At 46.3% G+C, this 18,309-nt stretch overlaps 1 protein-coding gene across 3 annotated transcripts in view; it reads right to left on the bottom strand.

Moving 5' to 3' along the window:
* CSF1R (colony stimulating factor 1 receptor) overlaps nt 1–18,309 on the bottom strand; it is a 201,857-nt gene that overhangs the window by 18,410 nt on the left and 165,138 nt on the right. For all 3 annotated transcript variants that reach the window (XM_068278423.1, XM_068278425.1, XM_068278424.1), the window contains 2 exons: nt 4,029–4,111; nt 2,512–2,636 (listed from right to left, as the gene is read on the bottom strand). In XM_068278423.1, coding sequence (XP_068134524.1) covers nt 2,512–2,636; nt 4,029–4,111 — 208 coding nt within the window. The remainder of the gene's footprint in view (nt 1–2,511; nt 2,637–4,028; nt 4,112–18,309) is intronic.

The following is an 18,309-nucleotide window of genomic DNA, read 5'->3' as shown; positions in this document are numbered from 1 at the left end:
GACATATAACTGGGGAGCAGGGAGGAGAGGGACATATAACTGGGGAGCAGGGAGGGGAGGGACATATAACTGGGGATCAGGGAGGAGAGGGACATATAACTGGGGAGCAGGGAGGAGAGGGACATATAACTGGGGAGCAGGGAGGAGAGGGACATATAACTGGGGAGCAGGGAGGGGAGGGAAATATAACTGGGGGGCAGGGAGGGGAGGGACATATAACTGGGGAGCAGGGAGGAGAGGGACATATAACTGGGGAGCAGGGAGGAGAGAGACATATAACAGGGGATCAGGGCAGAGAGGGACATATAACTGGGGAGCAGGGAGGAGAGGGACATATAACTGGGGAGTAGGGAGGAGAGGGACATATAATGTGACTGGGGAGCAGGGAGGAGAGGGACATATAACTGGGGAGCAGGGAGAAGATGGACATATAACTGGGGAGCAGGGAGGAGAGGGAAATATAACTAGGGAGCAGGGAGGAGAGGGACATGTAATGTGACTGGGGAGCAGGGAGGAGAGGGACATATAACTGGGGAGCAGGGAGGAGAGGGACATATAACTGGGGAGCAGGGAGGAGAGGGACATATAACTAGGGAGCAGGGAGGAGAGGGACATATAACTGGGGAGCAGGGATGAGAGGGACATATAACTGGGGAGCAGGGAGGAGAGGGACATATAACTGGGGAGCAGGGAGGGGAGGGACATATAACTGGGGAGCAGGGAGGAGAGGGACATATAACTGGGAAGCAGGGAGGAGAGGGACATATAACTGGGGAGCAGGGAGGAGAGGGACATATAACTGGGGAGCAGGGAGGAGAGGGACATATAACTGGGGAGCAGGGAGGAGAGGGACATATAACTGGAGAGCAGGGAGGAGAGGGACATATAACTGGTTAGCAGGGAGGGGAGGGACATATAACTGGGGAGCAGGGAGGGGAGGGACATATAACTGGGGAGCAGGGAGGAGAGGGACATATAACTGGGGAGCAGGGAGGAGAGGGACATATAACTGGGGAGTAGGGAGGAGAGGGACATATAATGTGACTGGGGAGCAGGGAGGAGAGGGACATATAACTGGGGAGCAGGGAGGAGAGGGACATATAACTGGGGAGCAGGGAGGAGAGGGAAATATAACTAGGGAGCAGGGAGGAGAGGGACATGTAATGTGACTGGGGAGCAGGGAGGAGAGGGACATATAACTGGGGAGCAGGGAGGAGAGGGACATATAACTGGGGAGCAGGGAGGAGAGGGACATATAACTGGGGAGCAGGGAGGAGAGGGACATATAACGGGGGAGCAGGGAGGAGAGGGACATATAACTAGGGAGCAGGGAGGAGAGGGACATATAACTGGGGAGCAGGGAAGAGAGGGACATATAACTGGGGAGCAGGGAAGAGAGGGACATATAACTGGGGAGCAGGGAGGAGAGGGACATATAATGCGAGTGGGGTTTTTATGGGAGTTATTATGCGATATAAAGTGTGAGTGGGAGCTGAAGTGAGTAGGGGGTTTCAGGTTAACATTAGAATCAGTGTTATACTTGATTACCATTACAGGTTATTGTCGGGTAATTAAGGATTATTGCCAAGACTCCACTCTACAGGAATGGGATCAGGGAGGAAGCAGGGCCGGGTTTGTGGAAAGGCCACAGGGGCCCGGGTCTTGGGCTGCTGCTCCTCAATGGGACAGCTGGACATGGAAGAGGAGTGGCTGCATATTGAAGAGGGTGGATCCGGTCATCTCGACACATGGCCCGTGCCACGTTGCACCTGACCTGAGCGCCTCCATAGAGTGTAATGTTATTACGGCTGTGATGGCACAGGGGGTTTTCTCTAGAAATCCCTGTAATTTGGTTGTCAGCAATAGCCAGACCTCGAATTACATGTCTACCTGAGTTGCTACAACTCGGAGGGGGCAAAACTTTTAACATGGCCCCAGAGTTTTAGTGGCAACAGGTGAGTCATCCTTCAGATCACCCTGCATCCGACTGAACAACTGCAGGGTCATACGTAGAGGAAAGAGGGGGCTGAACACAGAGAAAAGAGCTGTTCCCCAAAGAAGCTGTACATGGGTGCTACACATGGAAGTGACATGGCAAATGGAACGGGAGGGGGATTTGTAGCACACGGAGATGGGAGGGGGGGGGGGGGGGCACAAGGAATTTGTCCTAAGGGCAGCTGGTTTGTTTTTTAACTTCACAGGTCATTTAATAGCTCTGTTGTTCAAATTAAACAGATATCTTTCTTTCTAAGGCCTATTGTTATGTATAGTGTACAGTTTTTGCTCAGTGGAGCCAGCAGGAAAGAGAGAAAGGGAAGAGGAGGAGAGTTCAATGTGAGAAATGCCACTCGGTAAGATTAGTGGTGCCTGTAGGTGACCGGGCACACTTGTATAGACACACAATCGTTGCTTGATTGCATTGGGCACAATCCTCTAATAACTGTATGGAGGGACAACCAGCTCGTGTGTTCGGTGCAGTCTACTGATACGGCTGACTCGTTGGTGACTCACGTTCTTGGCCGCCAGAAATGACATTCCTTGAGCGACCTGCAGTGAAAAGTTGAGCAGATCGTGTAGGTCCAGCGGCAAGTGGTCATCCATGTCATTGTCTTCTTCATCTTTCAGGGAGTTGGTCTCTGAAATGCAGAGTCATTCCGTAACCAGCGGGCAGAAGTACCAACAGCAAGGAAGGCATCATTCTACTCAACCTGGCCCTCCTATCCATTCCCATGCAGAGGAGCACACTGGTGACCATGCTTCTGGTTCAAACATTGTCAGTGTGATCTGGGGCAAAGCAGCAGCCCATGATACCCCCCAGAGAAATTAGCATCAAGCCCCCTCATTGGATCCAAACCCCTATGTGGCTGGTAAAAGACACACCTACAACCCCCCCCCCCCCCCCTCCCCGCCCTGTTCCAGTGTAGACTCAGATCTCTTCTGATGTTGCCGGCAGCCGCATGCTCTATGCTTGCACACCTCCCACTCCAGGTCATGTGACATGTAGGAGGAGCCAGAGGTATGCAGCATGGAACATGTGGCTGTCAGAAAAAAAAAACAGAGGAGACCAGAAGCAGCACTGGAACAGTTAAATATTAACCACTTCATCTCCAAGGCTTTTTCCCCTTAAAAACCAGAACAATTTTCACCTGTCAGCACTCCTTCCATTCATTCTTCTATAACTTTATTACTACTTATCACAACAAAATTATCTGCATCTTGTTTTTTTGCCACCTGTTAGGCTTTCTTTGGGAGTTACTTTTTGCTAAGACTTATTTTATTCTAACTGCATTTTAATGGGAATAATAAAACATTTGGGGGAAAAAAATCATTATTTCTCAGTTTCAGCCATTATAGTTTTAAAATAAAATGCTCTATTGTGGATAAAACCCACACATTTGTCTTGGTTATTGCAACGTTTAAAAAATTTCCCTAGTACAATGTATGACGCAAATATTTTATTTGGAAATAAAGGTGCATTTTTTAATTTTTGTGTCCATCACTAATTATAAGCCCATACTATAAAAAAAAATGAACAGTAATGTACTCTCTTGACATACATATTAAAAAAGTCAGTCCCTAATGTAACTATTTATGTATTTGTAATTTTATGCAAAACATTTATTAGGGTATTGTGGGAGAGTGTGGGAGGGGAGGAGTTAATTTTAAATGTAAGTGTGGGTCTTTTTTTATTAAAATAGAGGTATGTAGGGTTAATTTTACTATTTGGCCACAAGATGTCCTCGTGCATTATTTCCTATTCACGCACTAAAAGTACAAATGATTGTGGCATCTCATTGATGCCGGCAATCATTGACATGGGGTCTTAGATTAATGAATGACTTCCATTCCCATTCATTCATCTCCCCTCTAACGATCGGCAGTGAGAGTGGGAGCCGGCGTGGGTTTGCGCAAGGTGTGAAAATCTCACCTGGGAGAAAACTTGGGAGAAAAAGGAAATTGCATATGGGCCAAGGGTTAACTCTCTGGAATGCCCCATCCTTATTTATGAAGGCTTAAGTGATAATTACCTTGTGCTGCTGACTTGCGATTGGAGGCCACAGGTTTCATATCAATGTAACTGGAAGATGCCTCACTCCCGACTCCACTGTCACTAGAAAGAAACACAAATGTAACACATGCAGAAGGGCAAGCAGCAAACGTCTACAGAGATCTCTGCTGGACACGGGATTGAGACAATGGAAGCGTTGCCACTCTTCCCTCCTCCTGGAATATATAACAATAGTTACACCAACATACACAATGCTGGTGCGCAGCTCATGTTAATGGAATAATATCGCTAGATAAAGTGTGCTAGGAAACAACACGATAGACCAAGCCAGAAAAGAGAGGAAGTTTTCCTGTAGTAGTACCACTGTCCTATATTGTCATCATAGACTGTTTATATGACTACCTGAAATCACTCAGCATCCACATTGTAGCCTGTCTCAAAAAAGCCTCATTTTATTTCAATACATTTTTATTATTGAGAATGTTATCACAGCACAACAATGCAGAATAATCTCCACAAGTTATATCAGTACTTATAAAACAAATAGAATTTTAACAAAGTATATTTCTACTATAATATTAAACCAATATTAATATAATAAAATACAGGCATTAAAGAAAATACATTTAAAAAAAACAAACCTCTGATTAGAAGATGGAAACTAAAGAAAGAAAGTGGTTACTATTGTCTCTATGGCCTCTAAGATACCCTAACATGTTACTTTAAGAGATAAGGTGAACGGTTGTATTGGGTTTACTGGGGAATCTCGATTTTAGCTTCCATATTTAAGTTTAATTTTGTTGTATTCAGAATTAGTGTAAGAGACGGAATATCACCAGATCTCCAATTACAAAGGCGTAGATGTCTACTTACAAATTCAATCTGGGAGATGATCAATCTATGATCAATTGAAAAACGTTAAAAAGCAAAAGAGCCAGATCTGGGGAAAGAGGAACTAAAGATCCAATATGTTTACTGATAAGAGAAAATACTACTTTCCAATAAGGCTTGATAACTGGGCAATCCCAAAGCATATGAAATAGGTTACCAATATAATTACAGTTCCTCCAACACATATAAGAATGATCTTCAGAAAAAGTAGCTTGTTTACGAGGGGTAAAATACCACCTATAGGGAATTTCTGTGAAATATTTCAATCAGAGAAATAAAAGAGTATTTTTTTTTAAATATTTTTGTAAGCTTTGAGTATTTGGGGATATGAGAGCGGAATTTTTGAGATCAACAAACCAAAGGCGGATACATTTTTCTAATTTCAGTATTTTCAGCCAGATCATACTAAGCAGATATACCTCCCTTGAAAACCTGAAGATAATTTCAAATATTCAGCTAAATGTTTGGAAATCAAGGGCATAGTAGTAATCTTTTTTAAGAATAAAGTGATCAATTTGTAAGTAGTTTACCGGTATATACTCATTAGCCGATAAACCAAAGCATCATTTTATTAGTTTAGACAGTAAAAGACAAGACACAGCCTTAAAACAGTAATAAAAACAACACAAGGACCATGTGGGGTCCATGGCAATGAAGACATAGGATACTATGTAATATGTAATGACAAGGCTTGTCGAAAAACCTGAGCGGTTCTTGCGTTTTGCATGATCGCTAATATAGATTGACGGTATACCTTGAAATGAATCAGAGCACTCAGTATATGATTTTATATTTAAAAAATTGTATTTGCTTATCATACAACATATATACAAAATATGAACAGTTCCAAGTAGTGTTTCCTTACGGTATCCCATCTCATGATTGGCCTTTATAGCCAAGCGATCATCAATGTTCTAAGTACATTCAAAAAAGAATATAACAGTTGTGTTATGTAGAATAGGATAAAAAGTAGTCTCATCTGTATCAATAGCTGTGTATATAATAGTTGTGTAAAACTTGTAGTAATCTTCTTAAAGAAATAGCATAAAAAATAGCTTCTAAAAAAACTTCTTGCTGACATCTTAACAGAACTTAATGCTGGAAAATGAATAAAGTAAATCACCAGACTATTAAAGTGAACCTCCGGAGTAAAAATCTACTCAGCAGAACTGAAAAGGCTTGATGTTTCTTTAACAGTTTCACAGCAGCAGAACTTTGTTTTTCTTACCAAAGCATCATTTTTAGCTGCATTTTTAGCTAAGCTCCACCCATCAAAGAAAAAAAGCCTGGCTTTTTTTCCCCTGATGCTGTGCAGAGCATGATGGGATTTCCTATGTTGTTATTCACATTGCCTAGCAACTGGGAGAGGTGCTCAGGACACAGGACAGTTGGAACTGTGTCTCATGCTCCCTGTCACCTCCTTTCAACCAAAAAGATGGCTGCCATCATGAAATCAAACATTTGCCTGTTTTTTTAAAACAGGGTGGGTAAGAGATTATATTACCTATCTATTTTAATTAACATAACTAATGTAACTTAATGACAGTATGTTTGTTTAGGCTGGAGTTCCTCTTTAAGCATATTACCCCTTCTCTGTCATCTCTTCAGCATCTAGAACCACGTGTGGGAAGGGAGCTTCTGTCTCATGTGTCTTCTCAGGAGATTGTTGGGCTTCTGCAAAGTATGAGCTTTCAGCTCCTACTTTTATAGTGATTGGATGCAATATGGCTGCCTAATCTGGAATTTCTCTAAATCTCTGGTTCTGACTGGCTGAGATTTCCATCCATGCCCCACTCTGTATCATGTTGTAACCTCCCTGGCATTAAGCCTGACCGGAGCACGGGCTGTGATTTCTATGTGCGCAGCGGTAAGGTGCTCAGGTCGGGCTGTCAAGAATCTGCCTCCTGCTGTGCTGAACTGGGTCCCGCGCGTGATCAGCGCTGCCAGCGGGACCCAGTCTTCTCCCCCTTGACCTTTTTGTCAAGTTTTCCGGCCACCGGGTCTTTGGAAGAATAGATCTTGGGGATCCTGGTGGCCAAAGAACTTGACAAAAAGGTCCGGGGGGAGAAGACTGGGTCCCGCTGGCAGCATGACATCATACAGCGGGGGCGGGGCTAATTTTTAAAGTGGACCTGAAGATGTTCAGGTCCAAAAGTGTAAAAAAAAAAAAGTGATATTTCCCTGTATCTGTATATATATATATATATATATATATATATATATATATATATATATATAAAATTATATAATATGTATATATATATATATATATATATATATATATATACATACATACATACACACACACACTCACACACACACACGTATGTACGTTCATGTATGTATCTATGTACATGTATGTATGTATCTATGTACATGTATGTATGTGTATGTATGTACATGTATGCATGTACATGTATATATAGAGAGAGTTTAGCCTCATTTGTCTTTAATCACAAGTTGTAATTTGATCTCTCCCCTGTGTCACCTGACTGCCATGGCAGAGATGGCAGAAAAGCTTATTTGAAAGCAGAGGATGGTAACAATATAGCCATTTGGTTCCCAACTGCTTCTGAGCTAAGTGCTTCTGCCATACAGTTACTGATTTTTGCCCTGATTTTGACTACTTTCTGCCTGCCGCCTGCACCGACTTCTGTCCTGATTGTGACTACTTTCTGCTTGCCGCCTGCACCAACCTCTGCCCTGATTTTGACTACTTTCTGCCTGCCGCCTGCACCGACCTCTGCCCTGATTTTGACTACTTTCTGCCTGCCGCCTGCACCGACCTCTGCCCTGATTTTGATTACTCTCTTATTTGTATGGTTTTAAAAATTTTAAGTGTCTTCATAAATTTAATCAATTCACAATATTTGTGTTCTAGTCTTTTATTTTTAATGTCTACCAGGCTTTTATTCTGTGATATTTTGGTAAATTATGACTTAAGAATTGGAGGCCGAAAATTCTAGAAAAAAAATGTACCACTTTTGACTCCTAATTCCAGACACAAATGCACCGCCAGGGAGGTTAATACCGAACATTTAAATAACCATAATATGTTTTGTTTACGAATTCCTTAATTAACTTATCTGTGGGAATTTACATAGTTTAGGATATAAAATTTGATATTAATCTGACGTCTTTAATTAAAAATGGATGTCACCAGCCATCTTGACCTGCTGATTTGACATAATTGCTCCAGACATTGGGACCTTAAATAGTAAACAATCTCATTCTATCTATCTCATGACGTATTTCTGATCTGTCCTTTTCCAAAAATGTTTTGACCCAGCAAAGCTGTGAATTACAGATATGGTAATGTAATGTTATGCTTATTTACGTATACAGGGCATCCAATATACTCATTTAAATGTAGAGTTTATTATATAATTCTTCTTAAAATCATTCATCATATAAGATATAATTGCACATTAAAACGTATTAATTTAAAAACATTTTCAATATATTTGTCTTTCTTATGAACAAATACATTCTTTAATCATTTCCACTGGCAGATGTCACTATTTAATAATTTTTAAATAATAGGAAACCCCCTTATTTTTGTTGATGTCTGTTCTCCAAACATAGCATGCGTTATCAGCTATCAGTGTTCAGCTAGCTGATATGTCATTGATGCAACAAGACTATGTAAGCAATCTTCCAGCTTACAAATTAAAATAATCTTATGAAAGTTTCACTGTCTCAAATGAACAATTTCATTAGTCAAAAAGTCACACACAGAGTGATATTTTAAAGAAGTACTCTAACTTCACAGCGTTACACTGAAATTCTGCATAGAACATTCAAACATACAATGATTTAAAAAGAATACATATGGCAGCTTTTCCTGCATAAACAACCCACAAGAATTATGGCAGGCTGCCCCCCGCTCGCAAGGGCTAAGCACGGCCCTCAAAGGAGTATGACTCAGGTCATGGGTTACCTCAGGGATAACAGAAATCTCACTAAGTTACTGGTGGGTTTTGTATGGTACCGCCTTACTATAACATCTTCTCCTTACTGCCATTGCATTTACCTTGTACTCAGGATCAGCGCTAGGTTGTATGTATGTTATTCATATCACGGCTTATGTGCTAGCACTGTATATAACCCTATTGGTTTTCCACTAGTAACTAGTAATACTGGTAATGATCCGGGTCATACTCCTGTGAGGGCTTTGCTGAGCACTTGCTGGGGGGGGGGGGGGGGGGTCAGCCCTGTCATTGCAGGTAATATATTATGTGTTGTTTTGATTGGCATGGACCCCACATGCTCCTTGTGTTATTTTTATTATTGTTTTTAAGGTCGTGTCTTGATTTCTGTTGGCTAAACTAATAAAAATCGGCTTTTTTGATACACACTACTATGTGAAAGCGAGAGTGATTTCAAGTACTCATATAAAATGACATATAATAGTTAGTTGCAAATGGATATTATATGGTATAACAGATTGTCAATGGAAACATGATGACATCACAGTTGACTTCCGATCTCTCTCAGTCTACAGCATTGTTAGTGTGTTTGTACATTTGCAAAGTTCCCTTTGATTGGGGCTAAAGTGGGCGTAGTCATGCAAAGGTGACATTATGGTTTTCTGGCGCCCGTCCTAATTCGCCCCAGACTTTTTAGGTTCCCATTACTGTTCACTCCAGTTTCCCGACTTCTGCAGTGTGTCCCCTACTCACTCATCGCCGTGTTCACCTCACATCATCTATATACAGTGCTGCCCAGAATTATCATACCCCTGGTAAATTGTTACTTAAAGTTACAGGAACTGACATAGGTGTCTTCCAAAAGATAATAAGATGATGTACAAGAGGCATTATTGTGGGGGGAAAAACATTTCTCAGCTTTTCTTTACATTTAAGCTAAAAGTGCCCAGCCCAAAATTATTCATACCCTTCTCAATAATCAATAGAAAAGCCTTTATAGGCTATTACAGCAATCAAACGGTTTCCTGTAATTGCAGACCAGCTTTTTGCGTGTCTCCAAAGGTATTTTTGCCCATTCACCTTTAGCAATGAGCTCCAAATCTTTCAGGTTGGAGGGTCTTCTTCCCATCAGCCTGATCTTTAGCGCCCTCCACAGATTCTCAGTTGGAATCAAGTCAGGACTCTGGCTGGGCCACTCCAAAACGTTAATGTTGTTGTCTGCTAACCATTTCTTCACCACTTTTGTTGTGTGTTTTGGGTCATTGTCATACTGAAATGTCCACTGGTGCCCAAAGCCAAGTTTCTCTGCAGACTGCCTGGTGTTGCCACTGAGAATCCTCATGTATTGCTCTTTTTTCATGGCACTCTTTACTGTGATTAGGTTCCCTGGTCCATTGGCTGAAAAACACCCTCAAAGCATTAGGTTCCCACCACCATGTCTGACAGTGGGGATGGTATTCTTTGGGTTGAAGGCTTCTCCTGTTTTATGCCAAATGAAGGAAACATCATTGTGACCAAACAATTCAATTTTTGTTTCATTTGACCATAACACACAAGACCAGAAGTCTTCTTCGTTGTCCAGATGAGCATTTGCAAAGGCCAAGTGAGCTTTTGTGTGCCTTATCTGGAGAAGTGGCGTCCTCCTTTGTCTGCATCCGTGGAATCCAGCAGTGTGCAGTGTCCTTTGGATTGTCCACCTTGAGACATTACCACCAGCAGAGCCCAGATTCACCAGGATGGCCTTGGTGGTGATCCTTGGACTCTTTATCACTAGAGTTGGGCCGAACGGTTCGCCGGCGAACGTGGTTCGCGCGAACGTAGGTGGTTCGCGTGCGGGTACCGCACGCGAACCTTTTGCGGAAGAAGTTCGGTTCGCCCCATAATGCACTGAGGGTCAACTTTGACCCTCTACATCACAGTCAGCAGGCCCAGTGTAGCCAATTAGGCTACACTAGCCCCTGGAGCCCCACCCCCCCTTATATAAGGCAGGCAGCGGCGGCCATTACGGCCACTCGTGTGCCTGCATTAGTGAGAGTAGGGCGAGCTGCTGCAGTCTCTCATATAGGGAAAGATTAGTTAGGCTTAACTTCTTCCTGGCTGCATACCTGTTCTGTTCAGTGAGCCCTCAGCCCACTGCATACCTGTACTGTGATCCTGCCACTGCATACCTGTTCAGTGATCCTGCCACTGCATACCTGTTCAGTGATCCTGCCACTGCATACCTGTTCTGTTCAGTGAGCCCTCAGCCCACTGCATACCTGTACTGTGATCCTGCCACTCCATACCTGTTCAGTGATCCTGCCACTGCATACCTGTTCTGTTCAGTGAGCCCTCAGCCCACTGCATACCTGTACTGTGATCCTGCCACTGCATACCTGTTCAGTGATCCTGCCACTGCATACCTGTTCAGTGATCCTGCCACTGCATACCTGCTCTGTTCAGTGAGCCCTCAGCCCACTGCATACCTGTACTGTGATCCTGCCACTCCATACCTGTTCAGTGATCCTGCCACTGCATACCTGTTCTGTTCAGTGAGCCCTCAGCCCACTGCATACCTGTACTGTGATCCTGCCACTCCATACCTGTTCAGTGATCCTGCCACTGCATACCTGTTCAGTGATCCTGCCACTGCATACCTGTTCTGTGAACCCGCCACTGTATACCTGTTCTGTTCAGTGGACCCGCCACTGTATACCTGTTCTGTGAACCCGCCACTGTATACCTGTTCTGTTCAGTGGACCCGCCACTGTATACCTGTTCTGTTCAGTGGACCCGCCACTGTATACCTGTTCTGTTCAGTGGACCCGCCACTGTATACCTGTTCAGTGAACCCGCCACTGCATACCTGTTGTGTTCAGTGAACCTGCCACTGCATACCTGTTGTGTTCAGTGAACCTGCCACTGCATACCTGTTCTGTGAACCCGCCACTGTATACCTGTTCTGTTCAGTGGACCCACCACTGTATACCTGTTCAGTGAACCCGCCACTGTATACCTGTTCTGTTCAGTGGACCCGCCACTGTATACCTGTTTAGTGAACACGCCACTGCATACCTATTGTGTTCAGTGATCCTGCCACTGCATACCTGTTCTGTGGACCCGCCACTGTATACCTGTTCTGTTCAGTGGACCCGCCACTGTATACCTGTTTAGTGAACACGCCACTGCATACCTATTGTGTTCAGTGATCCTGCCACTGCATACCTGTTCTGTGGACCCGCCACTGTATACCTGTTCTGTTCAGTGGACCCGCCACTGTATACCTGTTCTGTTCAGTGGACCCGCCACTGTATACCTGTTCTGTTCAGTGGACCCGCCACTGTATACCTGTTCTGTGAACCCGCCACTGTATACCTGTTCTGTTCAGTGGACCCGCCACTGTATACCTGTTTAGTGAACACGCCACTGCATACCTATTGTGTTCAGTGATCCTGCCACTGCATACCTGTTCTGTGGACCCGCCACTGTATACCTGTTCTGTTCAGTGGACCCGCCACTGTATACCTGTTTAGTGAACACGCCACTGCATACCTATTGTGTTCAGTGATCCTGCCACTGCATACCTGTTCTGTGGACCCGCCACTGTATACCTGTTCTGTTCAGTGGACCCGCCACTGTATACCTGTTCTGTTCAGTGGACCCGCCACTGTATACCTGTTCTGTTCAGTGGACCCGCCACTGTATACCTGTTCTGTTCAGTGGACCCGCCACTGTATACCTGTTCTGTTCAGTGGACCCGCCACTGTATACCTGTTCTGTTCAGTGGACCCGCCACTGTATACCTGTTCTGTGAACCCGCCACTGTATACCTGTTCTGTTCAGTGGACCCGCCACTGTATACCTGTTTAGTGAACACGCCACTGCATACCTATTGTGTTCAGTGATCCTGCCACTGCATACCTGTTCTGTGGACCCGCCACTGTATACCTGTTCTGTTCAGTGGACCCGCCACTGTATACCTGTTCTGTTCAGTGGACCCGCCACTGTATACCTGTTCTGTTCAGTGGACCCGCCACTGTATACCTGTTCTGTTCAGTGGACCCGCCACTGTATACCTGTTCTGTTCAGTGGACCCGCCACTGTATACCTGTTTAGTGAACACGCCACTGCATACCTATTGTGCTCAGTGATCCTGCCACTGCATACCTGTTCTGTGAACCCGCCACTGTATACCTGTTCTGTTCAGTGGATCCGCCACTGTATACCTGTTCTGTGAACCCGCCACTGTATACCTGTTCTGTTCAGTGGACCCGCCACTGTAAACCTGTTCTGTTCAGTGGACCCGCCACTGTATACCTGTTCTGTTCAGTGGACCCGCCACTGTATACCTGTTCTGTTCAGTGGACCCGCCACTGTATACCTGTTCTGTGAACCCGCCACTGTATACCTGTTCTGTTCAGTGGACCCGCCACTGTATACCTGTTTAGTGAACACGCCACTGCATACCTATTGTGTTCAGTGATCCTGCCACTGCATACCTGTTCTGTGAACCCGCCACTGTATACCTGTTCTGTTCAGTGAACCCACCGCATCAGTGCGCATACCTGTGCAGTTAAGTGAACCCACCTACCTACGTGAGTGCACGCAGTGTGATATACCACTCCGTGCATACCCAATATGGACAAAACAGGTAGAGGAAGAGGAAGAGGTAGTGGCAGAGGCAGAGGAAGGCCACCCGGCAGGTCTGCGCGAGGTCGTGTAAATGTAATTTCGTGTGGACCTGGCCCACAGTACAGTGCTCGGAAGAAGGCACGTCCCATCACCTCCCAAGATTGTCAGGACGTGGTTGAGTATTTAGCGACACAGAACACCTCATCTTGCTCAGCCACCAGCGCTACTACTAGCACCACTTCCGCTGCATTTGACACTTCGCAAGAATTATTTAGTGTTGAAATCACTGATGCACAGCCATTGTTGTTACAGCCAGATGAATTTTCACCAGCTAATATGTCTGAGTTACGCGGCAACACTATGGATGTAACGTGTCAGGAGGATGAAGGACCTACTGATGGTGCAAGTTTGGATTTGTCTGAGGCAAGCGAAGCTGGGCAGGATGACTACGATGATGACGGTAATAGGGATCCTCTGTATGTTCCCAATAGAGGAGATGAAGAGGGGGACAGTTCAGAGGGGGAGTCAGAGAGTAGTAGGAGGAGAGAAGTTGCTGAAAGAAGCTGGGGCAGCTCTTCGTCAGAAACAGCTGGTGGCAGAGTCCGGCACCATGTATCGCCACCTATGTACAGCCAGCCAACTTGCCCTTCAGCATCAGCTGCTGAGGTCCCCATAGTGCCCACATCCCAGGGTGGCTCAGCGGTGTGGAAATTTTTTAATGTGTGTGCCTCAGATCGGACCAAAGCCATCTGTTCGCTCTGCCAACAAAAATTGAGCCGTGGAAAGGCCAACACTCACGTAGGGACAAGTGCCTTACGAAGGCACCTGGAGAAAAGGCACAAACAGCAATGGGATGGCCACCTGAGCAAAAGCAGCAGCAGCACACAAAAGAAAAGTCACCCTCCTTCTCCTCTTCCTCCTTCAGGTGCATCATCTGCTTCTGCCGCTTTCTCCCTTGCACCTTCACAGGCACCCTCCTCCACTCCGCCTCTGCCCTTGAGCGGTTCCTGCTCCTCTGCCCACAGCAGCAGTCAGGTGTCCGTGAAGGAAATGTTTGAGCGGAAGAAGCCACTTTTGGCCAGTCACCCCCTTGCCCGGCGTCTGACAGCTGGCGTGGCGGAACTGTTAGCTCGCCAGCTGTTACCATACCGGCTGGTGGACTCTGAGGCCTTCCGTAAATTTGTGGCCATCGAAACACCGCAGTGGAAGATGCCAGGCCGCACTTATTTTTCGAGAAAGGCCATACCCCAACTGCACCGTGAAGTTGAGAGGCAAGTGGTGTCATCTCTTGCGAAGAGCGTTGGGTCAAGGGTACACCTGACCACGGATGGCTGGTCTGCCAAGCACGGGCAGGGCCGCTACATTACCTACACAGCCCATTGGGTGAACCTGGTGGTGAACGATGGCAAGCAGAAAGCGGCGGACCAAATTGTGACACCTCCACGGCTTGCAGGCAGGCCTCCTGCCACCTCCTCTCCTCCTGCTACATGCTCTTCGCTGTCCTCCTCCTCCTCCTTGGCTGAGTGGCAGTTCTCCTCTCCAGCTACACAGCCCCAGCTCCGCAGGGCCTATGCTGCATGCCAGGTACGACGGTGTCACGCCATCTTAGACATGGCTTGTCTCAAAGCGGAGAGTCACACTGGAGCAGCTCTCCTGGCTGCTCTTAAGAAACAGGTGGATGAGTGGCTGACCCCGCACCACCTGGAGATAGGCAACGTGGTGTGCGACAACGGCAGCAATCTGCTTGCCGCTTTGCATATGGGGAAGCTGACACACATACCCTGCATGGCACATGTCATGAATCTAGTGGTTCAAAGATTTGTGGCAAAGTACCCTGGCTTAGCGGATGTCCTGAAGCAGGCCAGGAAGTTCTGTGGGCATTTGAGGCGCTCTTACACAGCCATGGCACGATTTGCAGAAATTCAGCGTAAAAACAACATGCCGGTGAGACGCCTCATTTGCGATAGCCCCACTCGCTGGAACTCGACCCTGCTCATGTTCTCCCGCCTGCTAGAACAGAAGAAAGCCGTCACCCAGTACCTCTACAACTGGAGTAGAACGAAACAGTCTGGGAAGATGGGGATGTTCTGGCCCGACAACTGGACACTGATGAAAAATGCATGCAGGCTCATGCGGCCGTTTGAGGAGGTGACCAACCTGGTGAGCCGCAGTGAGGGCACCATCAGCGACTTAATTCCCTACGCGTACTTCTTGGAGCGTGCTGTGCGTAGAGTGGCGGATGAAGCTGCGAATGAGCGTGACCAGGAACCGTTACGGCAGGAACAGGCATGGGACCAATTTTCATCAGACCCAGCTGTTTCCTCAACACCTGCGGCAGCACAGAGGGGGGAGGAGGAGGAAGAAGAGAGGTCGTGTGCAGAAGACGAGTCAGGCTCAGAGGATGATGAGCAAGGTGTTTCTTTGGGGGAGGAGGAGGAGGAGGAGGAGGGGACAGCGGCAGGAGAACAACCGCAGCAGGTGTCGCAGGGGGCTTGTGCTGCTCAACCTTCCCGTGGTATTGTTCGCGGCTGGGGGGAGGAGGTTGACTTACCTGACGTCACTGAGGAAGAGCAAGAGGAGATGGAGGGTACTGGATCCGACTTTGTGCAGATGTCGTCTTTTATGCTGTCCTGCCTGTTGAGGGACCCCCGTATAAAAAACCTCAAGGGGAATGAGCTGTACTGGGTGGCCACACTACTAGACCCTCGGTACAGGCACAAAGTGGCGGACCTGTTACCAACTCACCGGAAGGTGGAAAGGATGCAGCACATGCAGAACCAGCTGTCAACTATGCTTTACAATGCCTTTAAGGGTGATGTGACAGCACAACGCCAGCAAGGTACCACTGCCACTAATCCTCCTCCCGTGTCCACGCAGTCAAAGACAGGACGCTCCAGCGATCTCATGGTGATGTCGGACATGCGGACGTTCTTTAGTCCAACGCCTCGCCGTAGCCCTTCCGGATCCACCCTCCACCAACGCCTCGACCGGCAGGTAGCCGACTACCTGGCCTTAAGTGTGGATGTAGACACTGCTGTGAACAGCGATGAGGAACCCTTGAACTACTGGGTGCGCAGGCTTGACCTGTGGCCAGAGCTGTCCCAATTTGCCATCCAACTTCTCTCCTGCCCTGCCGCAAGCGTCCTCTCAGAAAGGACCTTCAGCGCAGCTGGAGGCATTGTCACAGAGAAGAGAAGTCGCCTAAGTCACAAAAGTGTTAAGTACCTCACCTTTATCAAAATGAATGAGGCATGGATCCCGGAGGGCTGCTGCCCGCCCCAAGACTAAGTCAGTCCCCGCACACACAGCATCTCTGCCTGCACGCCGTGTGACTGGCTGCCTGGCCTGCCCCAAAAAGACTAAGTCGCTCCCAGTCCCTCCACACAGCATGTCTGCCTGCAGGCCGCTTCACTACCTTCTCCGCCACCACCAACAGGGTCCGGGACTCCAGGCGGATTGCTGAATTTTTTAGGCCGCTGCTAGCAGCGGCCGCTGTAATAATTTTTATGGTGCGTGTACATGACTGCCTAATTTTTCTGGCTGCACTGAGGGCAGCTGCAACAACAAAAGAAAAGGCATGTACATGCGCCCATTCCCCTTCGTGATCATTACCTTGCCGTGGTGAAGGGGCTTGCGTATCACAATGAAGCAATGACCGGCGCCTAGATGAGTGTCTCGGGGGGCACACAAAAGATAATAAGGTCGTTGCTTCATTGTGGTCAGACCAAATTTGATCAGCTGGACAGTCACTGTTCTGTCATTCAGCTACATCAGCCAGGCCGACCATATGGGCTGTAAAGCCACCAAAACCTGCACTCTCGCCATGGTGCGCACCAGTCCAGCACGGCCGTCACTAGTACAAACAGCTGTTTGCGGTGCGTTACACGGTGAGTTTGGTGTGTCAGTGTGAAGCAGTACCTTAATTACACTACCTGATTGATGTATACACATGCAAGATGTTTTAAAGCACTTTAGGCCTGTCATTTAGCATTCAATGTGATTTCTGCCCTTAAAACGCTGCTTTGCGTCAAATCCAGATTTTTCCCGGGGACTTTTGGCGTGTATCCCACTCCGCCATGCCCCCCTCCAGGTGTTAGACCTCTTGAAACATCTTTTCCATCACTTTTGTGGCCAGCATAATTATTTTTTTTTTTCAAAGTTCGCATCCCCATTGAAGTCTATTGCGGTTCGCGAACTTTAACGCGAACCGAACGTTCCGCGAAAGTTCGCGAACCCGGTTCGCGAACCTAAAATCGGAGGTTCGGCCCAACTCTATTTATCACCTCTCTCACTAATCCTTCTGGCCAGCACAGGTGTCACTTTTGGTTTCCGACCACATCCTCTGAGATTTTCCACAGTACGGAACATCTTGTATTTTTTAATAATACTTTGCACTGTAGCCACTGGAACTTAAAAAAAAATTGAAATGGCCTTGTAGCCCTTTCCGGACTTGTGAGCAGCCACAATGCACAGCCGCAGGTCCTCACTGAGCTCCTTTGTCTTAGCCATGACTGTCCACAAACCAACTGCAGAGAGCTGCTGTTTTTCACCTGTTGATTTGATTAAAACAGCTGTTCCCGATTAATGAGGATAATTAGGATGCTTTAGAACAGCTTGGACTATTTGGAATGGTATTGAACTTTGGATTTTCCCACAGACTGTGGCAGTTTGTGCAGAGTATGAATAATTTTGGACTGGACACTTTTTGCTCAAATGTAAATAAAAGCTGAGAAATGTTTTTTTTTCCCACAATAATGCCTCTTGTACATCATCTTATCTTTTGGGAGACACCTGCGTCATTTCTCATCAAAAAAAATGACTTGCTGGTTGAATAAAAGTAACTTTAAGTCAAATTTAACGTGAAGTCAA

The sequence above is a fragment of the Hyperolius riggenbachi genome, chromosome 3, assembly GCF_040937935.1.
Source record: "Hyperolius riggenbachi isolate aHypRig1 chromosome 3, aHypRig1.pri, whole genome shotgun sequence".
Classification (NCBI taxonomy): Eukaryota; Metazoa; Chordata; class Amphibia; order Anura; family Hyperoliidae; genus Hyperolius; species Hyperolius riggenbachi.
The sequence above is the reverse complement of the archived record's forward strand: the minus strand, read 5'-3'. Positions and strand labels throughout refer to the sequence as shown.